Source organism: Anopheles gambiae, chromosome 2 (assembly GCF_943734735.2).
Source record: "Anopheles gambiae chromosome 2, idAnoGambNW_F1_1, whole genome shotgun sequence".
NCBI classification, from domain to species: Eukaryota; Metazoa; Arthropoda; class Insecta; order Diptera; family Culicidae; genus Anopheles; species Anopheles gambiae.
Genome location: NC_064601.1, coordinates 54,640,600 through 54,664,211, shown reverse-complemented (window position 1 = coordinate 54,664,211; position 23,612 = coordinate 54,640,600). Strand labels below are relative to the sequence as shown.

The 23,612-nt window shown below is 45.8% G+C and overlaps 2 protein-coding genes across 3 annotated transcripts; both read right to left on the bottom strand.

The window, feature by feature from the left end:
* Window positions 1-231: 231 nt before the first annotated feature.
* On the bottom strand, window positions 232-22,500 carry LOC1274596 (retinol dehydrogenase 5). The gene is made up of 4 exons (XM_313742.5): window positions 22,360-22,500; window positions 1,999-2,251; window positions 923-1,490; window positions 232-846 (listed from the first exon to the last, which is right to left on the bottom strand). The coding sequence occupies exons 2-4, from the start codon at window positions 2,170-2,172 to the stop codon at window positions 629-631; spliced, it is 960 nt and encodes a 319-aa protein (XP_313742.4). The 5' UTR covers window positions 2,173-2,251; window positions 22,360-22,500; the 3' UTR covers window positions 232-628.
* LOC1274595 (probable galactose-1-phosphate uridylyltransferase) lies at window positions 6,392-22,500 on the bottom strand. 2 transcript variants are annotated; one of them, XM_061641467.1, is made up of 4 exons: window positions 22,360-22,500; window positions 7,601-7,815; window positions 7,059-7,493; window positions 6,392-6,984 (listed from the first exon to the last, which is right to left on the bottom strand). In XM_061641467.1, the coding sequence occupies exons 2-4, from the start codon at window positions 7,784-7,786 to the stop codon at window positions 6,550-6,552; spliced, it is 1,056 nt and encodes a 351-aa protein (XP_061497451.1). In that variant the 5' UTR covers window positions 7,787-7,815; window positions 22,360-22,500; the 3' UTR covers window positions 6,392-6,549. The 2 variants fall into 2 exon arrangements, with proteins under 2 accessions (XP_061497451.1, XP_313741.6); XM_313741.6 differs by lacking the exon at window positions 22,360-22,500 and having other exon boundaries at window positions 7,601-7,913.
* Window positions 22,501-23,612: the final 1,112 nt, after the last annotated feature.

Here is a 23,612-nt window from a genome sequence, read left to right as displayed (position 1 = left end):
TTTTCATGCATTTATTAGAAATGTCCATCTCTACCTACCTTACGTTAGTGCAAGTTGAAAAAATAAAACATGCCCATAAACACATTACTTTATATTAGCTATGCTCCCAGATAGTGGTATATACCAGGCTAACGGAATGATTTAAATGTATCTAGCATTTACAAACCACAAAAATATCATTTCTCAATTTTTTATAATGTTCCTCACGGTTGATATTATAAAATCGTTGTGTTTCATTACTATAGAACGAAATAAAGTACTTCTTTTATTTCTGTATGTATTTTACACTAAAACAATCATATCATTTGCTTAAAATAAACAAACTTTACACAGGGAATGGAGGAGGGGAGTGGGTGGGAGGGGGGTGCAGGAGAGAGAATATCGCATTTGTCAGCGATTCGGGAAGCAGCGAACCGTTCCGAACAAAACAGCAAGCTATTCTTGGCGCTCTAACCCGGCCGAAACCGTTGCCAATCGTGTGAAACAACGATAGCCACCAACGAGTATGTGTTTCAGGATGACACGTTCGTACAAACAGCACTTAGCAAAACGAAAATTAGACAAACGAATAGGCACAAAGAAGTTCTGAAATCTGTCTGTGCTCCGAGCTACCCGGTTCGTCGGACTTTCAGACACTCTGTATGGGCTTCGAGTCTGTGCGGCTGGCGGAAATCTTCAACGATGACCGGCAGGGCAGCTTCATCTGGAACTTGCTGTTTGGCACCGAAAGACAGTAGGTCTCACTGGGGCGGCTGTCATACAGGGCCCGCTCAATTACGCCCAAAGCCGAGCTGGTCAGCACGTCCGCACTGTACTGCGTTGGGACACCTTCCTCATCGGATATGGCTGTGGGAGAAGATGAGATAATAAATGAAAAATACATTAGTACTTGTTCCACACGCTCGCCACCATCATGTCTTACTGTATGGAACCGGTGCCTTAAACAGCGACTCAGCCGGAACACCCCGCGAGTCCAGTGTCACAACATTAACGCCGTACGGTCTCAGCTCCTTGCGTAGAGCATCGGCACATCCCTGCACCGCATTCCGTGTGGCCATAAACACGGTCAGCCCATCATCATCGTTACCGGAGCCGAGCAGAATCAGGCGGCCCCGTGTCGGTCGCAACAGTCCGATGAAAGCGCGCGCCGTCCTCAGACACCCCATCACGTTGTTCTTGAACATGTTCTCCCACTGCAGCGAGTCCTGCGAGTCAATGCGCCCACGGTACACCGATCCAGCCGTGTTGATCACGGCCAGTATGCCCCGCTCGCCAGCATTCAGATGAGCGCCCATCGATTCGGCCGCCTCACGCAGCACGTCTTCCCGCGTAACGTCGATCTTCATCGGCACGACCGAACCGCTGACTGGCGTGTCGGAGTTTTCACGCATCTTCATCCAACCGCGCAGCAATTTCGCGGGTAACGACTCTACCGGGTCCTTCATGCCCGCGAACACTCGATGTCCTTTGCTGGCGAAGAATGTGCAGATCTGTGAGAAAGAGGCGAAAAGTACGGATCAACTTAATTGCGTGATAATGCGGTTCGCTAATTAAGCCTACAACAGGCTGTGGTACAACATCTGCAATTCGCTTACTGTCACCGATAGCGTCAGCTCCATGCCAACTGTACTCCTTGCTTAATGTACCGCAGCAGCCGATTAGAAACTCTGAATCTATTCAGCGGGGCGATGCCACGATAAACCTGACAAAGCATTGGATTACGCTTGAAAGCGTTCGGACACTTCCTACGCTTTGCTAAACATTGATATTATCAACTGACTAAAGGGAAAATGGCATGCACTGCGCATCCAACAACCACGATATGCGGGTGCACTGCGAAAGCTGGCAGCCTTTCTTCGGCAACTTTGAAACGATGGTGATAAGATGGCTGCAGGGTTTATTATCCACTCCATTTGCATGCCGATTCGTTGCCAATGTCGCACTACTGTGAAGCTTTACTTTCGAAAAATTGAGGTGTGTATTACACCTGCTGCTTACCTGCAGTCCCAGCGCGGTGTCCGCACAGGTGATCAGTATCGAGCCCTTTTGCGTTCCGGTAGCATCGTCCCGAGTTCCTCGCACCTTGCACAGCAGATACAGTAGCAACGCGCCCGCTATCGAGAACAGCGCTATCAGCTGAATCGTCAGCACCAGAGCGGTCTGCACTTCCATGCTGAGCTACACACACCACGGCTATTCCGATGGGTTTCCGTTTCCGTTAAGCGCGACAGAGAGATGTTGGCGTGAAAATCTGGAACAGAAACGAACGAAACGAAACAAACCGATGAAAATCATGAAAAACGACTGCTTGTTGCTGCTGTGTCTGGAGTTAATGAAGAAAATTAAGCCTGTGATGTATGGATGCGATGAAGTTTAGATACGGTATGAGGGCATGAGATTTCATAATCGATTCATCACCACCTGTGACCACCACCTCCAGCACCTCCAGGCCAATTGGGAGGGCGAAATTGTTCGGCTACTTTATTTGCTTTCCAGTCCGCACAGCAAAAAGCTTTAAATGATTGGCATAAGATATACCATTTCCATTTTTGTTTTCGCGTCTTTTCACCCAATGTTTTCCTTCCAGTTTGGTTCGTCGAGTGCAGTGTTAACGGAGTTTGGAAAACGAAAGCAGCAGTATGTGCATAACTGATCACAACCGTAACAACGTGGAGATGCACCACAACAAAACAAAACCAACGCTTGTGTAATATACATTTTTTGAAGATTTCTCTCTCATTCTCTATCTCCTCGCTTCTGTGTTTGAATTTTCCTTATCAAAGAGCCACATTAAATGACCGACGGGTTTCGCATTTTCATTGAACTCACAGACAGAAGCAAACAAACGAAATGCCGTGATTGGTTTGGGTGAATCAATATTATTGGTAATGGAACCTACTTGCGATCCTCGCTATGAGCGATCGAGATGTAACCCATGGCAACATCTCAACATGCAAATGCATCTGCTGTGGTTGGCCAATGATTTTGACTCCTTGTGCAACAGAAATTACCAACTGGCCCGCGTTGATGGTTCAACTTTCGCCTCATTCGAATTTGGTTTTATTTTTTCCGCTCAGAGCTTATTGCGTAACGTAACCAGCCAACGTCTTTTCGTTGAACAAACAAAAAAATGCACACCCATACATGCATTGAGTGTATTTTATTAACTGGACATTGGGCTTAACAAAAAAAAAAGACAAAACCGTATCAGGTGATGTTTATGGCTTGAAAAAGAAAATATAACAAGCGGAACCGTCTACGGCAGCATTTGTAATGAAGTTGTTTCAACGCTGCCCATCAACATCCCCTTGTCTCTGGCTGTGGGTGATTTATGGTAGGATGTGCTGCGCAATTTGCAGGAACGAATGGTATTATTTAACGCGGTTGCATATAACAACTTAGCCGAACGTATTTTTAAACAGTAAATTGATAAATATTTTTTTGAACACTGCAATTGTTCATAACCACACGGCGTGAGCTAAGCTGTTATTTGACAAACACAAAACAATCCCATGTAGGCCCATTTCCTGATGAAGATGATGGTGTACGACTCAAGCTCTAATTGGAGAAAAAAGGAACAACACACACACACACACATAAAAAAGACCCACATATATCATGCCCGCACGAAACCAATCGCGGGCAGAATATTCCATCAATACAATGGATCATTAGCTTTTCCGTTTACGACTCAGCAGAACGTCGCCTAAAGTAAGGAGAGCTGCCATTTCAAGCGTTACCTCCATCCAGCACGGAGGTTCTTTCGGAATTAATCCGAATCACATTTAAAATGCCGCACTGCTGTTGTCGTCGTCGTCGTCGCCATCGTTTCCTCGTCGATCGTTCTTCGCTTCTTAGTCCACTCAGCATTTGTGTGAAGTCGAAGCAATATGAAATCATCCTCGGCCACTGTCAAGGTCGTGACGCAGTGTTGTGCGAAGGTGCGGCTTCCCACCGGAGAGTCAATGGGAGCCATTGTGTTTGGGTACGCCGGAAGATGGATGCGTGTAACCATCGCCAGATGGGAATCGATTACCTCTACCATAAACCATCGGATGTTTCGCGCTTTGCCAGTTTGCCTCACTGGGGTTGATAATGGTTGGCGAGATAATGGAAATCGCTTTGCATGTAAATAGAATCCAATCGTTTCCAGTTTGCTGTGGCGAAGCGAATCGACCGAGTGGGTCTATTTGTTTAAAAAACATTTGTACTTGTTAAGCAGGAATGGAGATTGTTTAAGGTTTCCTGCTGCAATCACGGTGTACCAGTGTTTGGTGGAGTTAGTTTGAGATGTAGCTTAATTTCTTCACTTCAAGTCAGTCAACTTTCTTGTGCCTTGCTGAAGGCCAGCGTGCATCCAGTTGCTATACAATGGCTTCACGGTTTGTCACACTTAATTTTGCTTTAGTGTAATGTCGATGGCCACGATTTGCACACAATGCAAAATTGTCACCTATTTATGCAGAGCACAGAGCAAATCAAGAATGAGACGAAAAGACCAGCGGTGTCGTGTCTTGCGAGCTGAGTTGAGTCATTTGCAACGTTCTGTTTTCTGGCTTTCAATGCATTACAAATAATCAATCTCTTATTTAATTTCTTGACGGGTAACTTAACACAATTAGAACCATATTTGCAAATAATATGTAAGCATCTTGGGCGACCTACAGCAGGTACATTCTTGTAAAATGTACAATAAAATCTAGTGCCTCCAAACACACCCCACTGATAGCAGTACTGTCTGGGGTTCCGGGTAGTACCCGTGCGGCCCTACCACTGTTTACAATGCTGATCACGCAGTTGACCCAGGTTGTTTCGCTTCATTGTGCTTCAACCTCCAATGTGCTGGTTCCACGCAACTATACATTCCACCATTAGCCGCCGCAGCCGCGTACCGAGGTTACGTTTGACCGCGGCTACAACTGCAGTTATACAAAGTTCATTCAAATAGCAGCCTCAAGCAGCACGAGGGTACTGTACACTTGACCAGCTACTACATGGCCACAGGGCAGTCAGTTTATCGTACTTGCTAACGGATCGTTTAGCAACGAGAAGCGAATACCGCACTACTAACCTCCTATGGAGGAGGTGCTTTAGGAGGTCTTCAGTTCTTGAGCATCACAAATCTGGCGCATTGAACCAGGGGTATAGTCAGATGGAAAGAGTCTAAAATTTGGAAATAATGTTCACGAACACGAACGAATTTTAGACGTAACGAAGCTCCTCATGGCCTGGTTTAGTTGGTTCTGCTGGGCTTTCGGGGTTGAGTGCTTGGTAAGCAAACAATTACAGAATGGCAGCGTGATCATACATCGCACCGTGAACGCAAACGTCTGTACGCAGTCCAAGGGTGTGGCAGACGGTGTGTGCGGCCTAACGGCGTGACTTTTACGAAAGTCTCCAACGGCTTCCCCTTCCACTGCGATGGCATTAGCTTCTCGTCCATACGATGCTCAGTCAATATGGCGTTCATATGGGTGCGATCATCAGTCGATCAACAAAACCTTGTAGCGGCAGATCGTACAGGCACCTATCTACTCCGGTGGTAAAGGAATGCGATAAATTGCTTTGCACGATGATGTCAAATGGATGCGCGAATGAGGATCGCGCAAAACTGAACCGATGTGAAGGGAAGCTTCGTGTGCAGCTTCATCGGTGAATTGTAATTTATGCAGGGTTCAAGCATCAGGGAAAAGCAGAACCAGCAACCGTGGTTTATAGACTATCTTATACATTTAAACATATTTCGGTACACGTGCCACAAGGCTCAGCACATCGTATCGATAGTTGTTTTAAAAATGTCGGGGTAAAATTGAGAATTCATCAACGTTATATTGTGTGTACGCTTGTCCAATTCACGGTTATTGATTTTGATTTTGAAAATATCTTTTAATCATTTTATTGTACGTTACAAGCTCGCGGCAATGCGCCTCGTTCATTGCTTAAATCCTTGCTCCTTGGGCTGAACCATACGATGACCACCAAGCGTTTTTTTGCCCAACCAACCAGACCCATATCATACGGAGATACGCATCGCTGAACTGTTCCCGCTCAGAGTTTTGTTGGCGTATTGGCATTTCTTTGCAAGGTAAGATTCATCCGCTCTGTTCGTCGATGTGTTACAGCACGCTCGAACTATGTCCTTGGAATGATCTTTACTGTATAGAGAACTAAAAACATTACTTATCTGTGCTGCGTTTATGGCTACCATCAATATTAAACCAACAGCTGTTGTTGTGCTGCACTTCAGAAGGTTACCAGTGATAATTAAATCCATACACAAAATGCTACTGAACGACGATCGATTCATCCTTTTTTATGAATGCAAGGGCATCCATTATATCATCTTGCTTATCATCATGCTACATTCATAATAACATCAATACTCTCGTGATACTTAAAACATCGGATAAGGTACTTTATTCACGTACACTGGAATGTACACCCACCGAAACCCGCTGCACTAAGCCCTTATCTAAGCGCTCTGTCTGTCCCAATATGCTCGATATGACCGTGGCACGATTAGATAGCTCACTCAACGATACCTCCGCTTCACAGCTGCTCACTGTAGTGTCGTTTGCCGGAGAGTCCACGAAGCCTGTCGGCGGCCTGTTCAGCCGTCAGATCACGCTGCGCCTGGCATAGCAACTCGAAGCCCACCATGAACTTGCGCACCGTGGCGGAACGAAGCAGGGGCGGGTAGTAGATTGCATGCAGGGTCCAGTGCTGGTCAGCCGCGGCACCATTCGCCAGCTCCGCCGTCGGTGCACCGTGCCAGCCCATGCTGTACGGAAACGAGCACTTGAAGAGATTGTCGTACTTGGTGGTCAGCTCCTTGATCACGATCGCTAGACTGTTGATCTGCGGCAAAGTTAGGTCGGTGATGCGCTTGTTCCGATTTCGCGAAATCAGCATCGTTTCGAACGGCCACACTGCCCAGAACGGAACCACCACCAGCCAGTCCGGATTCTCGATGACGATTCGCTCCTGAAAAGCGCAAGCAAACATTTAGCACCGTGCTTATCAAGCTGTTTCCAAACAAAGCCAAACCACATTGTTACCCTCTTAATCAATTCGCGGTTCACGTAATCATCCAGTAGAGCCGTTCCATGAGCTGCGTAGTACTGCCGCAACATATCATCCTTAATCTTCGGCTCATTCGGCAGAAACGAGCAGGCCCAGATCTGGCAGTGTGGATGCGGGTTCGAGCAGCCCATCGTTGCACCCTTGTTTTCGAAAATCTGCACCCATTGGTACCGCTGCGCCAGCGTGCGGAATTCCGCGATCCACGCATCAATAACATTGCGTATCTCCTTGGGCGTCATCAGTGGTAGCGTTTTGTTAGACTTCGGATGGAAGCACATCACCCGGCAGGTGCCCTGCGCCGGTGCTATCTGGAACAGCGGATCATCGCTGGACGGGGGCTCCGGTACCTGCTCCAGCAGGGCCGGAAAGTCGTTCGTAAACACGAACGTTGACTCGTAGATGGGATTTTTCTTAACGACCACAAAGCAATATCAGTACACAATGTTCCGATCTTTCGATTAGCAGCAGGTCGCGGGCAGGTCAGACCAGCCAATGTGACCTTGAGATGCACACTTACGGTTCCATTCGGGCGGGTCACTCCCGGACACAGCGGGTTCGTTGGATCAAACGAGGGAAGATTCTCTGGCTGGGGATTTTCTTCCTGGCCAGACCAGGGCCGCTTCATGCGATGCGGACTCACCAGCACCCACTGCCCGTTCAGTGGATTGTAACGGCGGTGTTGATGATCTGTCGGGTCGAACATTTCACTGCAAAATGAGGCGATGAACACAACTGCCCACGATAATGGTAGAACATTGAATGAGTGTATAGAATTGGCTAATGCGAGCACCGAGTTGGCAGCGGCTTGGCAGACCGCAGATAGGGCAACATTGACAGTTTGATAAGCACAGATGTAAACAACAGCTGGTAGGGCTTATTCAGAACTGATCGAGAAGGGTTTCCAATTGTCAATAGAGAGACATGGTAAATGATAATAAAAAATACAAGATGTTTTTTGCATTTCCAATCAATTTCGTTTATTTCCAGAATGTTCAACAAAGAATGTTCTTGAAGGATTGAGAGAAAATTTTTAAAACTAAAGCAAAATGTTTAAATTTTGGACTATAATACCACATTCAAACGATCGTTCATTCTTATCGTACAGTTCAAAATACCCACCAAGCAGGCAATTGCTTTAAGCGTGTTTTACCGCGTATAGTAACTCCCTCTAACGATCATATTTGTTTTCTTTTATGAATTAATCTAATTCCAGACAAACACTATCGTTATTATAATTGAGCTAATAACTCATACAATTCGAACCTACTTCGTTCACCAAAATACCCGTTCCCACTAATTAGTATTCTCGCACCAAAAAGGTAGCAGTGTAAAGTGATCAACTATCGTTCCCCCGATACCGTTCTTCCACCGCTGAAAAGAAACTGTTTTCCACGCTGTATACCGCTAGTTCGGATGTGTAATTGTGGATGAATGTTGCCTAACTGGTCATCACACAGTTGGGATACTAAAAGCCAGTCAGAGATAAAAACAAAATCCCAACCCGCCGAACCTTAGCACAAAAGGGAAGAGTGTGGTTGGAAAACACGCAGCTTGATGGTTGGCGGAAATTAAGCGGCTTCGCGTATGATGTAATAAATTTTCTTCTATTAGCTACACCTGTGATGCTATGTGTATGTTTCGTCGGTATGGTACGTCGGTCAGTTTGCTGTAGGTTTCTTGCACCCTTTGCGTCAGGTTCCCGGTGACGTGGCAGATGTTCTAGTGTGGAGGTAACCTTTAAACGCGCAAGCAGTCAACGACACCGAGTGTGAGACAGGAGTTTTCCACCATCTATCAAAACAGTTATCCAGCTTGTTAATTGATTTCTAAGCTGTACGAAACCTACATATTTATATCGAGGGAAGTACATCTAGATATCCGTTCAAGCGATGGTACAATTACAAACACAAGAAAATATAAGTCAAGTTCCTTTTATTCTGTTGTGTTGTCAGCCAGCCACTCCGTCATGAACGTACTTATAGTCTGTACCTTTCTAGAGGAAACAAAGCATACATAGTCCACCCTACTGACTACCTCAGGTGGCATAATCGAGACACGCGATTCACAAACAGCACAGCGCACGTGAGAGAGCACAATAGTGACCACAGCCAATGCAAATTGCTAATCACCTTGCCGCTGCATTCCAATGCACCAGCGCAGTACACCCGTTCTCTAAGCGCTGCCACTATTACTACTAGGGACAATAAGCTGGCACTGCACAGTTTCAGCCAAGAGTCACCGAGCCGGGGAGGTCTTTGCACACATGGACAAGGAAAACTTTCGTTTCCATTTTGCGGCATTGCCACAATCAACTCGACTACGGGAGTGTAACAAAGTGCACGTGTACGAGATACGCCTATTCATACACGATGTAGCCGGTCGATTGATCGATTTCTAAGGCGTTATCACATAGGTGAGCTTTTTTCGTTCAATTTCGTCGTAGCGACCGAAAAAAAAGTAAACAAATAGTAAACCCTATTCCCCTGCCTGCAATTGATGTTTTCGGTGTCGTAAGAAGCCCGCTGGTGGAAACTCGATAGGTCATCGTCACTCGATCGGTCAGCAGTTTGAATGCGTGGCGTGGCGCGTCGTGCAAGTTGGCGATGGCTCGCATATATGTGCACGATGCGCTGGTTGTGCAACGGTTGGCACAAAAATGGACGCGTGAAAGCGACAACACAGCCGACCGACCGTCGCTATAATGTGGCGAGAGGTGTAACAATACACGTTCGTTGGCCATCCACTACATGGCGACCCGTCGCACTGGGCCGGGAAGATCGATAACCAGCTTTTGATATGCGTACACAGCCAGTTGATGGAGTTTACTAAAAACCTGTAGCCTGATAATAATGAAATGCTCGTGAGCAGCTTCCACGCGTGAGCATATTTTAATTTTTACCGCTTGATATACAACATTAACTAAACAATTCACTGCGACAGGATCTTCGGATACGATCGAGTGGAAGAGGCAAAGCAAACGTATTCGACGCACGGCTGTGACGCGCGATTTCTCTTTCCGACTCCGGTCTTGTGCCGGACTTGCCGAAGCCGAAGGCCATAGGAAAACCTACCCAACCATCTTCATGGTTTCGACGCAACGCGCACCATGCCGATGAGCGATGAGTGAATTTAATTAGTGTTATTAAATTCAGTGAAACTGTAATATTTGTGCAAACAGTTTTCCTGCCCACGGAACTGCCCGTTGGGAGGCGAGAGGGGGGAGGCAAGGGGTGAGCACCGAAGATTGAAGGAGTGTGGCGTCGATTTTTGTTTTTGTTTACCATTTTTGCTGCGGCTACTTTCGCAACCACTCCGCTTCATGCATGCGAAGGTGCGCATATGTGTGTGAGAGGGTGACTTTTCCTCCAGCAACTCTGCGGGCACCCAACGGCATGGCAGACATGTTTATGGACAGCGTCCATCGCATCTTTCGCGATCGATAAATGACTTCTCGTTCGCATCTCTTCCGCAGCTCTGTGCACCGGGCACCCGGGCGCAATTACGTACGTGTGTGGGGCCTTCCGGTTACGTAAATCATGATCATCATTTTCATTTCTTCCAAGCTGGCCAGGCCTTCCCGCTAGCCGCTCCATCCCTGCCGAGCCTCGAGCGGTGTTTATGGCCCGCCCGGTACACTATTTTTCCAGCTCTATTTTTCCAATCGGATTTCGATTTTCTTTCTCCCAGCCAGCGGTGCACGTACGGCTGGCCGGAAACTGGTGTAAAAAGTGAAAGGACCGTAAGCCAACAAACAATGGTTGATCAATCAAGATCTGATGTGCGTGGACAGAGTTTCGTGGATCATGGATTTCAAAACATGCATTAATTCCTTCCTTCTTGAGCTGTCTACACGCTGGGGTGCGTCTTCCGAAACCACATTCCAGCGAGTTGTTACCCATGGCAACTTGTTCATCGAAGCTGGTGCTTCATTAATGATGCAAAACTGGCTCCAGCTTAGATACAGCTATCCAGAACGTTCTCCGTGCGGTGCGCTTAAGCGCTCGGAATTGATGATGGCTGCTCTTATCACAGCAGAACCTGTCCGACCTGTATCGCGAAGTCATCCAAGCACAAGCAGCACGGAAGAGAACACGCCTCTCGAGCCAAACCAGTCCTGCCGCCAAGGACAGTCCTGAGACACAAAGGCCATCACGCAAGGCCAACGCATGCCTATCACCCAAGCAAACGAAACACACCGTAATTGACTGCGGCTGGACAAAAACTAGTCAGCATTCTTGACACGTCTAAACGAAGGCCGCTCGTTCGTTAGTGTTGGCCTTTTGCGACACACGCTGGTTCCTTCTTGAGCTTACCGCTCCCGAGAGCCTAGTGAACGTGAACGAAACAGCGAACCAAACCCCTGAATTGGTGACGGTATCCGATGTCATGTGCGACTGGGGACAATTTGGCCAAAAGCGAAAGTCTAGCTCATCGAAGCGTTCTTCAGGCGAGTAAACGGCATTGCAGCGTGTTAATGTGATTGAAAGTAATATTTGGTGGTGCTATCGATATCCTCGACTTGGGTACGCTTTGTGAAGGACCTAATAAACAATTTTGGACGTCATAAAAGATACGTCAACCGGTTTGCTGGAGTATGTGTGTTCGTTTGGAGACTAGCAATGCATTTCAACAACCAACCAGCATTACACAACGGATTGTGCCTTCGCTCGATCCTCCCGATCACCTTGTACCGATTAGTGCACAAGGTAGGGCGGAAGATTCTAGTCCCGGCGGGCACGTCAGCTCTCCATACGAATATACTAAACGACACTAACTTGAGCGATCGTTGCACGAACACATCCACCTGCCATTCAGACTGTGAACGCGACTAATGTGCTAACGAAGTACGATGCACCTTACGATGCACCCTCAACCGACCGCCGTGCCTCTCCGTAATGGTTTGCTTGTTATTCTTAACCTAACAATAGTTCGCTGTGAAGTGTCGTGCAACAAAGCAATTAGCTGTGAGCTGAGACTTCAAGGCACGCTGCCTTTATGACCAATCCGAGCACACTTTTAACAGCTCCCTAATCCGAAGATCACGAAGTTGAACTAGTTTGGAGCTGACACATACGTGAGGCGAGGGTTTGACCGGAGGGAACGTTTGTATGACGCGTGTGTGTGTCAGGGAAACGGCCTAGAATGAAGTGTCCAATCTACACATCAGTATCTACACCTTATGCAATAACGGCGAACAACCAATTGTGTTCACAACAGCTCCTAGGTCCTAGGTCACACAAATAATATAAAATAGTTTGTTTACATATATCATAATTTGTGTAAGACATTAGGAGAAGACACTGAATTTGTTAGATTTCTGTTGAGTTTCCTGCGAGTTGAATAGTTGAATATAAAGTGAATAGCTTTTCTCTTTTCGCAACAAACAAATAAGAAAACGAATTCCCTATACAGGAAATGGGATGAGATAACCGAACCACAAACTTCAACAGCATAGTTTCAGCCCGCACCTCAAAGCGTTTACATAATGCTACTAAATGGTAGCAAAGGTCTTTTGATGGAACAATAAGGTTCGCGCAAAAACTGCATCTATTCAGCGCTCAAATAGACTGCTAAAAGGCACAACTGCTACTGTTAGGCGAGCGTAAACCTTACGCTGTGTCCGCCAATTTTAAACGAAAACCTCAGAGAACCCATTAGGATGCAACTTTCATATCTTTCACTCCACCATCGTCAGTTTCTTGCAATATAGAAAGAAAAAAATGGATCGACATCAACTTTCCAGCCAAGCGTCTCCTATTCCCTCTCTTTGTCCCCTTGTAAAAAAGGTCCAGAATCGTGTACCACAATTGTACAATGTGTACCTCAGCAAACTAACAACACGGCGCGCCGAAAGCAGCTCCGTACACAGCATGCTCAACAACGATCAAATCGATCTCGGTACAAGACTGCGGGAGCAAACGCTTCAGGTTTTCCGCCTCAATAGACAGGACCAACTCTTCCAGCAGCAGCAGCCTACCAGCATGGTTGCTGGCACGAATGTTTAACATAGACCGGTGCATCCAACGCACTCCACCCTGCCTCTGTAGGGCCGCTTTTTGATCGTAATTAGTGTATGACCAAAGCGCTCGAGCCGCCCTTCAGCGGGAACGGCGGAACCGGCGGAAGAGGGCGCATGATTTATGATTATGGTTTTACAATCCTCCGAACGCTACCAACTAGCCAGAAAGAGAACTGGCTGCATGGCAATTGGTGGGTGCACCGCGGGAAGATGATCGTTTTTCAATCACGCGTAAGAACATGTGGTTTGCCGTGTTCGTGAAGTGGGTCAGCTAGCCTCAGAGCCGTTTCTTTCCGTTTTATGTTAATCTAAACGCAGGTACAGCCTCCGCAGAGAAACTGGGGCGTCCATTCACAATCCAATTAGCAAGTTTTGTTCGAATTTCTGAGTGAAACAAATAAAAAATGAAACCAATCTTGCATAAATTACGGTGCCCGTTGGCAAACACGATCGATACGAAAGGAAGTGGGTGTACTTTTTTGTTAAATATACTCGTTCGAGCTACCTAATGACGTACCCACAGGGCTTGAAACATGCATCTCCTTTCTCCGTGATAAGCTCGACCGACGTCATCATAATCGCGTCCGCAAATCGATTATTGTGTATGCCCTCCCCTACTACTGCTGCATACACAATAGGTGAAAACACCCACCAGAGGGTGTACCGAAACGCCACCTGAATGTTAGGTGGCGGTGCTCCAACGAAAATCAATGTTACAGCAGCATGCTTCCCGGGTTTGATTCATCATGAAGAAAGTAGTACTTTAGTGTTGCGCCGTTAATCGATTGCCGTGACGATCATGATCTTTATCGCATCATTTTGACGGATGTTTCCACTACGGTTACGGCTTTGACGGTGGCGTGAGTGACCGGCTCTGCGGTTAATTAGCGCGTCTGGTAATAATGGAACAAATGAGTCTACTTTCATATCGGAGTTTAGTTGTTTTTTCGAGAGATGTATTTTAAGTCTCTTGTGTAGCAGAAAGAATAGCTTTAATGTAAGCGTGACTGTCACGGGAAGACGAACACCAGGCGACGTAGAGATATGGCGCATGTCATTAAACATAGAAGCCAAGGATTACAATGTACAATGTAATAGGTGAGTAAACAACACATTTCTTCCAGCTTGTAATAGTGATTGCAGAAGAAGCCCCAATCAATTCGTAAATGTATCGAACTTCGATTTTGAGGCACAAGTTTCCTCGAGATGAGACAAATACAAGTATTCCACAAGTATAATATCACCATAATATAGCAAAACGCTCGACTGTAAAGCAAAAGTAGCGCACTGAAGATGTTTACGCTAACACATCACGATCACGCGATAGATCGCGTCATCTTCCACCCCACGAAAGGTCGGACTGCGAAAAAGAGCAGAGAAATGTGTGTGCTCCAAAACACATGTTTACCGTTGCCCGGATCATCTTACCATGCAGATTGGGCCGCGAAAAGAATTGAAACGCCTCCAACAAACAGCGATCGACAAACAATGCACGTGTAGCGGTACACACCCCGTCGCGAAAGGCTCAACTTCGCCCCGGCCACTCCGTAAAAGATCGCGTCTTATTTGTTTACACTAAGTGCCGCCCCAGTGACAGAAGGTTCATTGTCCAGTCAATTCACATCTGCTGTGCGCTCCTCGGTCACCTCCTCAGCTGCGGTTCCGATGGTGCCGTCGAAGTCGCCATTTAACGCGCGCCTAGCCTAGATGGGGGCATATAGGGAGGGGTATGCAACTCGAATTCGGCACGCAGAAAGGAACGTGAAACCATCGGCGGTGCACAGAACAGGTTCGGCCCGAAACGAGGACACCGAAGGCGGCATTTCGGTACGACCACGATCGGTGCGACCACCTTCGACAACTTTCACAAAACAAACGCCACAACGGGCAGGATGGTTGGTAGCGATTAGGTGGGAGAAGAGGGGTGAGGAAGAGAGTTGCCTGATCACACGCACAGGGGTTCATGTTTGGGGGGCAACGGCGCATGCATATACATGCAGGACGTACACCAAAACGCTGACATTGCACACAGGCACAGACTGCTTCACACTCGAACAAGTGCTGCCGTTTGGTGCAGCACTGAAGACACTCGCTATGAATGGTACCATTTTGTATGCAGGGTAATTTTAACGCATAAATCAATGCCATCATAAAGACACTCGCACACACTGGGTGTGAAAAGACTGCTCGCCAAGGAGTACCTTTAAATTGTACCGTTTTTTTCATTATTATTTCTTCTAAGCCACTTGCGGACGGGCAAAGTTTCTAGCTACGGTTGAAGTGATTTTTTAAACGAAGACTTCGCCTACGAACAAAAAGAAACACAATTCAACCGTTCAACACGAATCGGACGAAGGAAAGGAAATAGTGAGTGGCGTTTAGTGGTATTTAATTGCACTGGCGAACGGATTGTCTTGCGGTTCAAGTGTCCCAATACCACTCAATCCAATCCAATTCACCTGATGGGCTCGACTCACTCACTGTCGCCGTTGTCGTCGTTGTGGTTGTTGGGTGCTGTTTGCTCGGTCCGCTTCCCTCCAAGCGAATGCAATCACGTTGCAATTAATGCCCGCGCTCCAATCTTCAATACGTAGCTAATAATACAAAAAAAACGTCTTGTCCCTTACAGTGAAAGAGCAGGATGAAGCTACAACTACAAGCCACACAAGAAACAGTTACCCTGGCAACGGGCAGGGTGACCGGACGGGTAGAGTAAAGTCATGGGACACTGTGAAACGGACACCCGATGGACGATTCGCTTGGCTGAGTTCCTAGAGCTATTTTTCCGTGGCATGTGTCCCCTTCTCCCATACAGGTTGGTGATGTCACATGGCAGTTCGTGTGGGAAAAGCGGATCCCAGCCACCGTCCGCGATTTGGGCAACGATGTGACACAATTGTGCAAGAGTGTGCGCTCGAAACGGTCAGCCTCATTCGAAGTGACAGTCCAGCGTAAGGGTTGGTGGGAGTCAATGCCATTTGCTGCGACCAGCGGAAAATGCAGCCTCATCGCATACGAATGAGATGTCGGTCGAAGCGAGCATACATTGGCAGGCCAAGAATGATCACAAGTTGTAGCGATTGTGTCAGCGACGGTCGTGGAATCAATATCCGCTCTATTTACATATGCGATCGTTGCGGCGCGTTGTGTTCGAATCAACGATAAAAAAAACCAACACGCATCATACATTAAGATGACATTTTAGGAGATTTTTGTGAGAGCTTTCACTTAATCGTGAGAATCGTTTGAATAGATTAAATGAACACACGCTATCTTGCAATAAAGTGATTGTATCTCATACCAGATGTACTATCATAACATGACATGATGGAAATGTCCATTTTTGTCTACAAATATTTCTCCAAAGAGATGCAGATTTGTATGAAAAACACATGCAACGTAAATATAATAGCCGTCTTCCTAGGAGCTACCTTTATGCTTTGAGCTGTTTGAATGTATGCTATGGTAAACAAACAAACAAAAAACCAACAACCAACACTAGATCACCAAAAACAACTTCCGCGAACGATTCACATCCCGGAAACAAACCCCCCGTTTTGGCCATACGTACACGACCAGCGCCCGACCCGGTTCGCGAGCTACAACGCTTACCCCTGGAAGCGGCAAAATAAACGCTCCAAACATTCCGAATGGAAAAACGGCCTGATTGCCATGAGGCACGAAGCCGACGATCCCTTTAGAGTGCAGTCTTTTCCACCGCTTCTGCTCGCTCGACGCTACGCACACTTCCGCCTGCTTCCGATTTCGAGGGAAGCACAAATTAGCAGCGTTTGCTTGCGCTTTCATTCCAAAACGCACTACTACTACTACGGTGGCACTAGGTTGGGGAGCCGGGGTGGCGTTGATGAGCCGCTTCTTTTGCGTTTGGCCATTCTCCCGGCTGCTTTGGCATACCACACCACACGCCAAGAGACATGGGCGCCCTGTTTTGTGTGTGCGAAAGCGAAAACGCTTTTACTACCCTTTTGCAGAAGTAGCAATAGCAACGCGTAGAAAACTAAACAAAAAACACTTCAACTAGTGTACGATCGGTAGAAGGTGCGGGGGCACTGGGATGCGTGGGTAGCACGTTTGACCATCGATTATTTATTGCTCACTAGCTCTTACTATTAACGAGCACGTGGGTGTGCCTTTTTTTGCGTGTATACTTTACCTCGCGTGAGACACTGCAGTTTTTTCGTCACACACTGTACAGGCAATAGGAGAAGAGATACCGTAACGACGGAAGCCATTGAAAACAGTATACTAGCATGTGTTCATCATGCAAGTGCAATTAAAATGCATCGAACGATAAGTATTCTTCATTGGGACAGGGGCTTTACATTAAACTGAGTGATTCAGTACGATTAAGAACCATTTATGATTGTTTGTAGTCAACAGTTTAATAAATTAAACATGATGACAACTTTTCTGTTGCCGTAATCCAAACTTCCACAAAAAGCAATAACTCCTTAGTATATTGTTGATATTAATCTAAGGCCACAAGACATCCATCGTGGTGCGTAGTTTGTATCACTTCATAGTACCGTGCAATGCGAGAGGACAGTTTAAATTAGAGGAAATACTCCGGGGGCTTACGCCATTTCCTGAACCAACAGGGCGTATCTAACACGACATATCTACGGAGCCTGCAAGGAGAAGAATGGTAGGAAAATTCCCACCCAAAGGTCGGTGCCGGCTAAGGTGACGGAAGCGGCACAGCCGATCCGGCCGATCGGCCATTACGCGTGACGGTTGCCCTTGGCGCGTCACAGCTGCTGGTCACGCTAAATGCATCATTCGGCATCATTTTCACGAAGCCTTTCCATTCCAAAAGACGTTTGCTTGCTTGCCGGCGGTACCCGTCCCATGTGCTGCGTGGAAGGAATCGGGAACGATAAAATTGTTTCAATTGTCACCGCAATTTCACGCAAGCGTGGTTCGCGTGAGTTGTGAAAATGACGTTCCATTAGAAGGTGAGAGACAGCGAAGAATCTCTTGTGAAAATGATCATCAGGGCCAAATTGTCGTGTCATTAATGTTGATGGTGAATCATTTGCACGGGAATGTCATGTAATTGTACCACTCCATGTTCTAACGTTACGATCGTAGAGCAGAGTTGTCTTTGGGAGGGATGCCAAAAGCTAATCAAGGATAACATCAAACATTGACAAGGTGTTAATCTTTGCAACCTTTCGGAAGATTGTTTATTAGTTTCATCTATCCAAGCAAATTAGTCTACTACTATATCTAAACAACAGTATTATACACTGAAGCAAATGATTTTTATTGGTAAAATATACATAAAATATATGAATTACATAAATAATATTACAGTAAGAATTGTAATTGTTAACATGTAACTTTAATCAGTTGAACCATAAAATCTTATCAATAAATCTCTTCAGCAGTACTCGCTACTCCCTTACTACTGAATTGCACATGTTTCATGCTGCAGAGCTACACTAATTAGAGCGTTTACTACACCCAGCATCACTTACATTAGGAGCTTGGGAAATTATCGAATTACTACCAGCCTTTTTTCTAATCTCACCGACACCTCATCATCTCCATCCAAAGGCTCATACGGGAAGCGATGATGCATTTCTTTCCGCTCCTCTCCATTGCATTGCATGTGCCTTTCTTGCATGCGCGATGCTTGCGTACTGCGTCCATCTGCGCTCTTTCACTTGCTCATCGGTGCATTCAGGCGTGCAGTTTTCGGTGAAAACGCTCACCCACCCTTTGGACGATAGCCGTACTTTTCGTTTCACCCATTTTCTCCACCTCGACGATATACGTTCAATAACAATCGGAGACGGAGTCGCTTACTGATTTGTGGCGGTACTAAAGATGGACGATAAAAGGAGCCACTTGCTTAGCTGGTTCCTTGAGCTTCACTGTGGTGGGAGCGGAAGCGCGGAAAAGCGAAATGAAGACAGTGGTGCATTTTGTTTTGTTATTTTATTGCAATTTGCCTCATGAAAGGTGAAGAAGTATGCTTTCCCTTCGCTATGGCAATAAACGATTATTTTGATGCGATTTTGCTTACTTGACGCTGGGTTTTAGTGTGTGTTTGTGTGTATGTATTATTGCGGTGTAATCAAAATAGAAAGATGTTACAATCGGCAATGAATACGTCGGTCGTCACAATTGCAACTAGTTACAAATTGGTGATTGTTTATTCATTAAGTTATTAAATGCTAGTTCTTAGATCGAACACGACCTCATGCCTTTGAATAGTTTTCTAAAAGGGCTACGGAATGTTAAGCGAACTAAGAGGCAAATTTAGTCCAACCTATCGATAAACATACAAAAACACGTGAAAATAAACAAATCGTTTGGAATGCACAACCAAATGTAATCATTATTAGCTGTATATTACCCGTGTTTGTTTTAGATTTGCGATGCGTGAATTATGCGTTTATTCGACGTATGCTGGCGCCTTTTAATAGCATTAACCTCATAGTTCAAGAGCCGGTGATTTGGTATTTTGACAGTTAATAACAAGAAATCGTAACTTATAAGGACAAATAAATGCTTTAGTAACTATTTTACAGACAAATTGTCCATGACTGTCATCCAGTTGATGATTAGATGGGATGTTGTCGTATCAAATAAAGCAAAGTTTTTTTAATCGAAATTCTAAGCAAACAGTTTATTTGTTTGAACTTTTCTGCAGTTAGTGTATATTTCTAGCCACCATACACTGTTCCACAATGATTACCTTATTGGAATGTAAAAAAGTTTACTAATATAGTGGCATTCAATCGAATCCATGTACAAGACACGAATATTATGGCAAAAACAATGAAGATAATCTTCTTTGAGTAGCAAAACCGAAATGTAGTTCATATCTATTCCAGTACGTGTTCAGTGAAGTAGCAGCAAAAGAATGACTTTGCATAACCTATTTAATTAAATGGAAAAAATAAACTCTCAGTTCTATACTAATTATAAATTGCTGTACCTGAAGTTGATATAAAAAATTCAGAAAGTAAATGAATGATATAAAACACTTCTACAGCAAAAAAAGGCAAATAAAAACCACACTTTTGTCAGTTCCACCCACACTAATAAATGTAAATATAAAAACTTTATATCGCCCCTCGAACGTGTGACTTAATTTTTTGTTACTCTCTACCACCCCTCGACCACTGCACACAGACACACTGCTCAGTTGATCTACGTGTTTTTTTATTTATGGCTGTATGCAAATTTTTGTTTTCGTTCAAATGGTGTCAAATTTCCTCATTTAGGCACAGCCTCCACCTTGTTTACCTCTCCAGCGCTGAGTTGGCGCGATTGCGTGGCTGTGTTTTGTCACTGGAGATCGCGAACGCGGAGCACATGGGTGACAAAAGCATAATCGAGCGAAGGGTAAATGAATGAGTTTATGCTGCTCTTTAACTGCACAATGGTACAAAAGGGTTCGCAAAAGCTTAGGTCACACTCACAGTCTCGCATACGGTTTCATATTTATTCAAAATCATACGATCTTGACGTAGTTCTAGCTGGAATGATGATCTACTTGCTAGCGATCACGATTTTTCTTTGTGAGCATGGAATGGATAGAAAGGGAGCGCACAGGAGAAACGAAAATAAAGGGCCTCTGAAATTAACCACCCGGCGGCTCGGCACGTTCTTCTACAATAATGTTAATGTTATGCTTCACGAGTGCATTCGCTGCACTGCGGCGTGATGGTGCATTTGTTCTCTTACAGCAAGCTCCCCGCTCGTAGGACACGACTCGTATTATTCACCGGAAAAAGGAAATGAGAAACGTTGCTCGGTGCTAGAATAAATTCTACGCTTCATTAGTCGGGCATTTGTAGGGCTGGAGCTCGACACGCTTCTCTTCGATGTCTCCGCTCGATGTCACGCCGGGGGCTAGTGAGCAACTTTCAAGAATAACTTCCATTCCGATAGGGAAACCATGTTATTGATTACATTGCGCATGAGTCGCTTGCTCATGCGGAACGGGCCAAAGGCTGTGTCGAGCATTATTTCTCTTTTTTCACTTATTGGAAAGCTTTCCGATTTTGTGTTGTTTCTCCATCAACTAAAAACATCCAACGGTCCCCGGAACACACAATCGCACAATCTCTCGCATCCGCCGAAGGGAACACCTTCGATGTGTGCAGGTGACATAAAAACTCGTTAGGCAACTTTTCCTCCCAGATGCTCCGGCCAGCAACACTCAAAAGCCACCAGCCTCAAAAGCCGATCCCGTATGACGTTTGACATTCGTGAACTGACCTCACCACAGCTGCCGACGGGTGTTTCGGCCTTCGGCAGCTTACCATTCCCGCGGATCGCTAACAAAAAAACGCTCTCACTAAAGAGTCACTAATTTTCGTTTAACTCTTTCCTGCGATCACGGCGCAAAGGGGTGTATAATTTCTCTCCTTGCGCACGCGGCAGCCATGTTTTCGGTGTTTAGTATGGGCGGGCAAATTCCAAACAACGCGGCGAAGCACAGCCACCCCGCCGAACAAGAGAGCGCGCGCGCGAAGACTTCAACGGGCAGGTACGACACGAAACGCGAACGCGAAAACCGGCTCTGCCGGAGGCTATACGGACGGCCACAACCGAATGCCTATCAGGTTTTTTTTTGGTTTCGTGCCTCCTCGTCTTCTCGATGCCCCCGGCCGGGATGTGTTTTCCTCACATATTCAGCAAAGTTTTGGGAGCTTTTTACCGCAAGCGTGTATGTGTGTTTGTTAGCGTCTTGCTGAAAATATCGCGCAATGTAATCAAGAGCTCGTTTCTCCCTATCGTGATTGCGTACATGTTTGAAGCGAAGGAAATCATTTTTTCGATTAAGTTCTCGAAGGACTCAAATTAAAAGTTTACTCATTACATCCATAGAACCAATGCCCGCGAACAAACATACAAACCCCCTATAGATGTCAAAGCACATGCTTCCAGTGTTAGCTGCAGCTTACAATTAATCAGTCACCTTTAATTCAAGCAGCATGTACATTGCAATTGCAATACATCACCCCAGACATTCCAAAGCAAGTGCAGTTGACCACTACACCCGAGCACTCACAGCGAGCGATCGCGTGAGTCTCTGTGTCCACTGTGTCTGTGTAAATCATTAGTAGGATCGGCACCGATGACGCCAGAGCCAATTAAGACAGTTGGTAACTATCTAACATACGCCAATTATTTCTATTTAATGATATTTTATTTTCACCCAACCCCTACAACGTCCAAACCCTTTTGCAGGACATGATATCTTTATAACGTACCTCTTCAAAGAGCAGCGTCGGATGTTTCTCCAACTTTGGTTGGCTTTGTGCAGCTGCAACGATGGTTGATGACTATCGACAGGGACGATGGAGCAATTTGTATCGATGTATATATAGCGTTTAGCTTAATTAATCACGAATGCAATGCTTTGCGGTAGAAACACTTTTGTATGCTGTTTTGTTACAGCTTATACACAGAAACACACACACGCTGTAAATTTACAACTAGCACATTACACTGAAACAAGAGGAAGATGACGAAGAAACGAATATTTTTCAATAAAATTCACTACACACACAAACAAAGGAAATTGGAATATATCAACTCTTATATGCCACTCGAAACAATTGTACCGTTTTACGAACTTTAAGCACCTGTACACATATATGTTGGAAGGTCCAACAGAAAGCAAAACCAGCCCAACACAAATCACTGCATTCTTTTGCACCCTGGACATTGGATCGCATAGCGAAGGAAACCGGCTCAGAAAGGGAATGATAGCAAGGTGAGAAAGAGAAGAGAGAGAGAGAGAGAGAGAGAGAGAGAGAGATAGAGCACGAGCATGACGATCATAAAATAGGAGGAATGATACAAAAATAATCCAAGTTTCACAACCATTCCTTTGCGGTTTCATCTCACCGCAATCGATACGGAATATTTCGCATTCTTCGCAGCGTAGATTGGCCGGACCCTTCGAATCAGCACACTATCTCGATCGTTCCTACCCCGTACGGTCTAGTGGGGTGTATATCTCTATGCCACACTGCATGAGCAGCGGTAGGCACACCCTAGCACCGGAGTCGTATCCCTCGAAAAACGTATTCCAAAAATTCGACGCGTGCTTCGCCTTGGCAAAGCGTTCCGTGTGTCCATGTTTTTAAAAAGCATATGAAAATGGATTTCGTTGCGTATCTCACGAACGATAAAATCCACCAGCCCCGAAGGAAGGCCACCCTCTTCGCCGGTGGGGTAGGGCAATGGGAGTGAAGCATTACCGGGCAAGATAAACATAACCATCAAAAGAGGCGAAGCGGTGATCGTGAGCGCTGCCCAAGGGTTTCAAGATGGAATAGGCAGTGGCCTGTTATTAGCCTATGGGGAGCCCGCCAAGAGCGCCATGCTCACTCGAAGCCACACACAAACCCGTCCCAAGCCCGGACGAGGACGTACGGAATAAAGCCACTGCACACATACATACACACACACACACACACACATAAACAACCACCAATACCAACCACAGCGCCACACA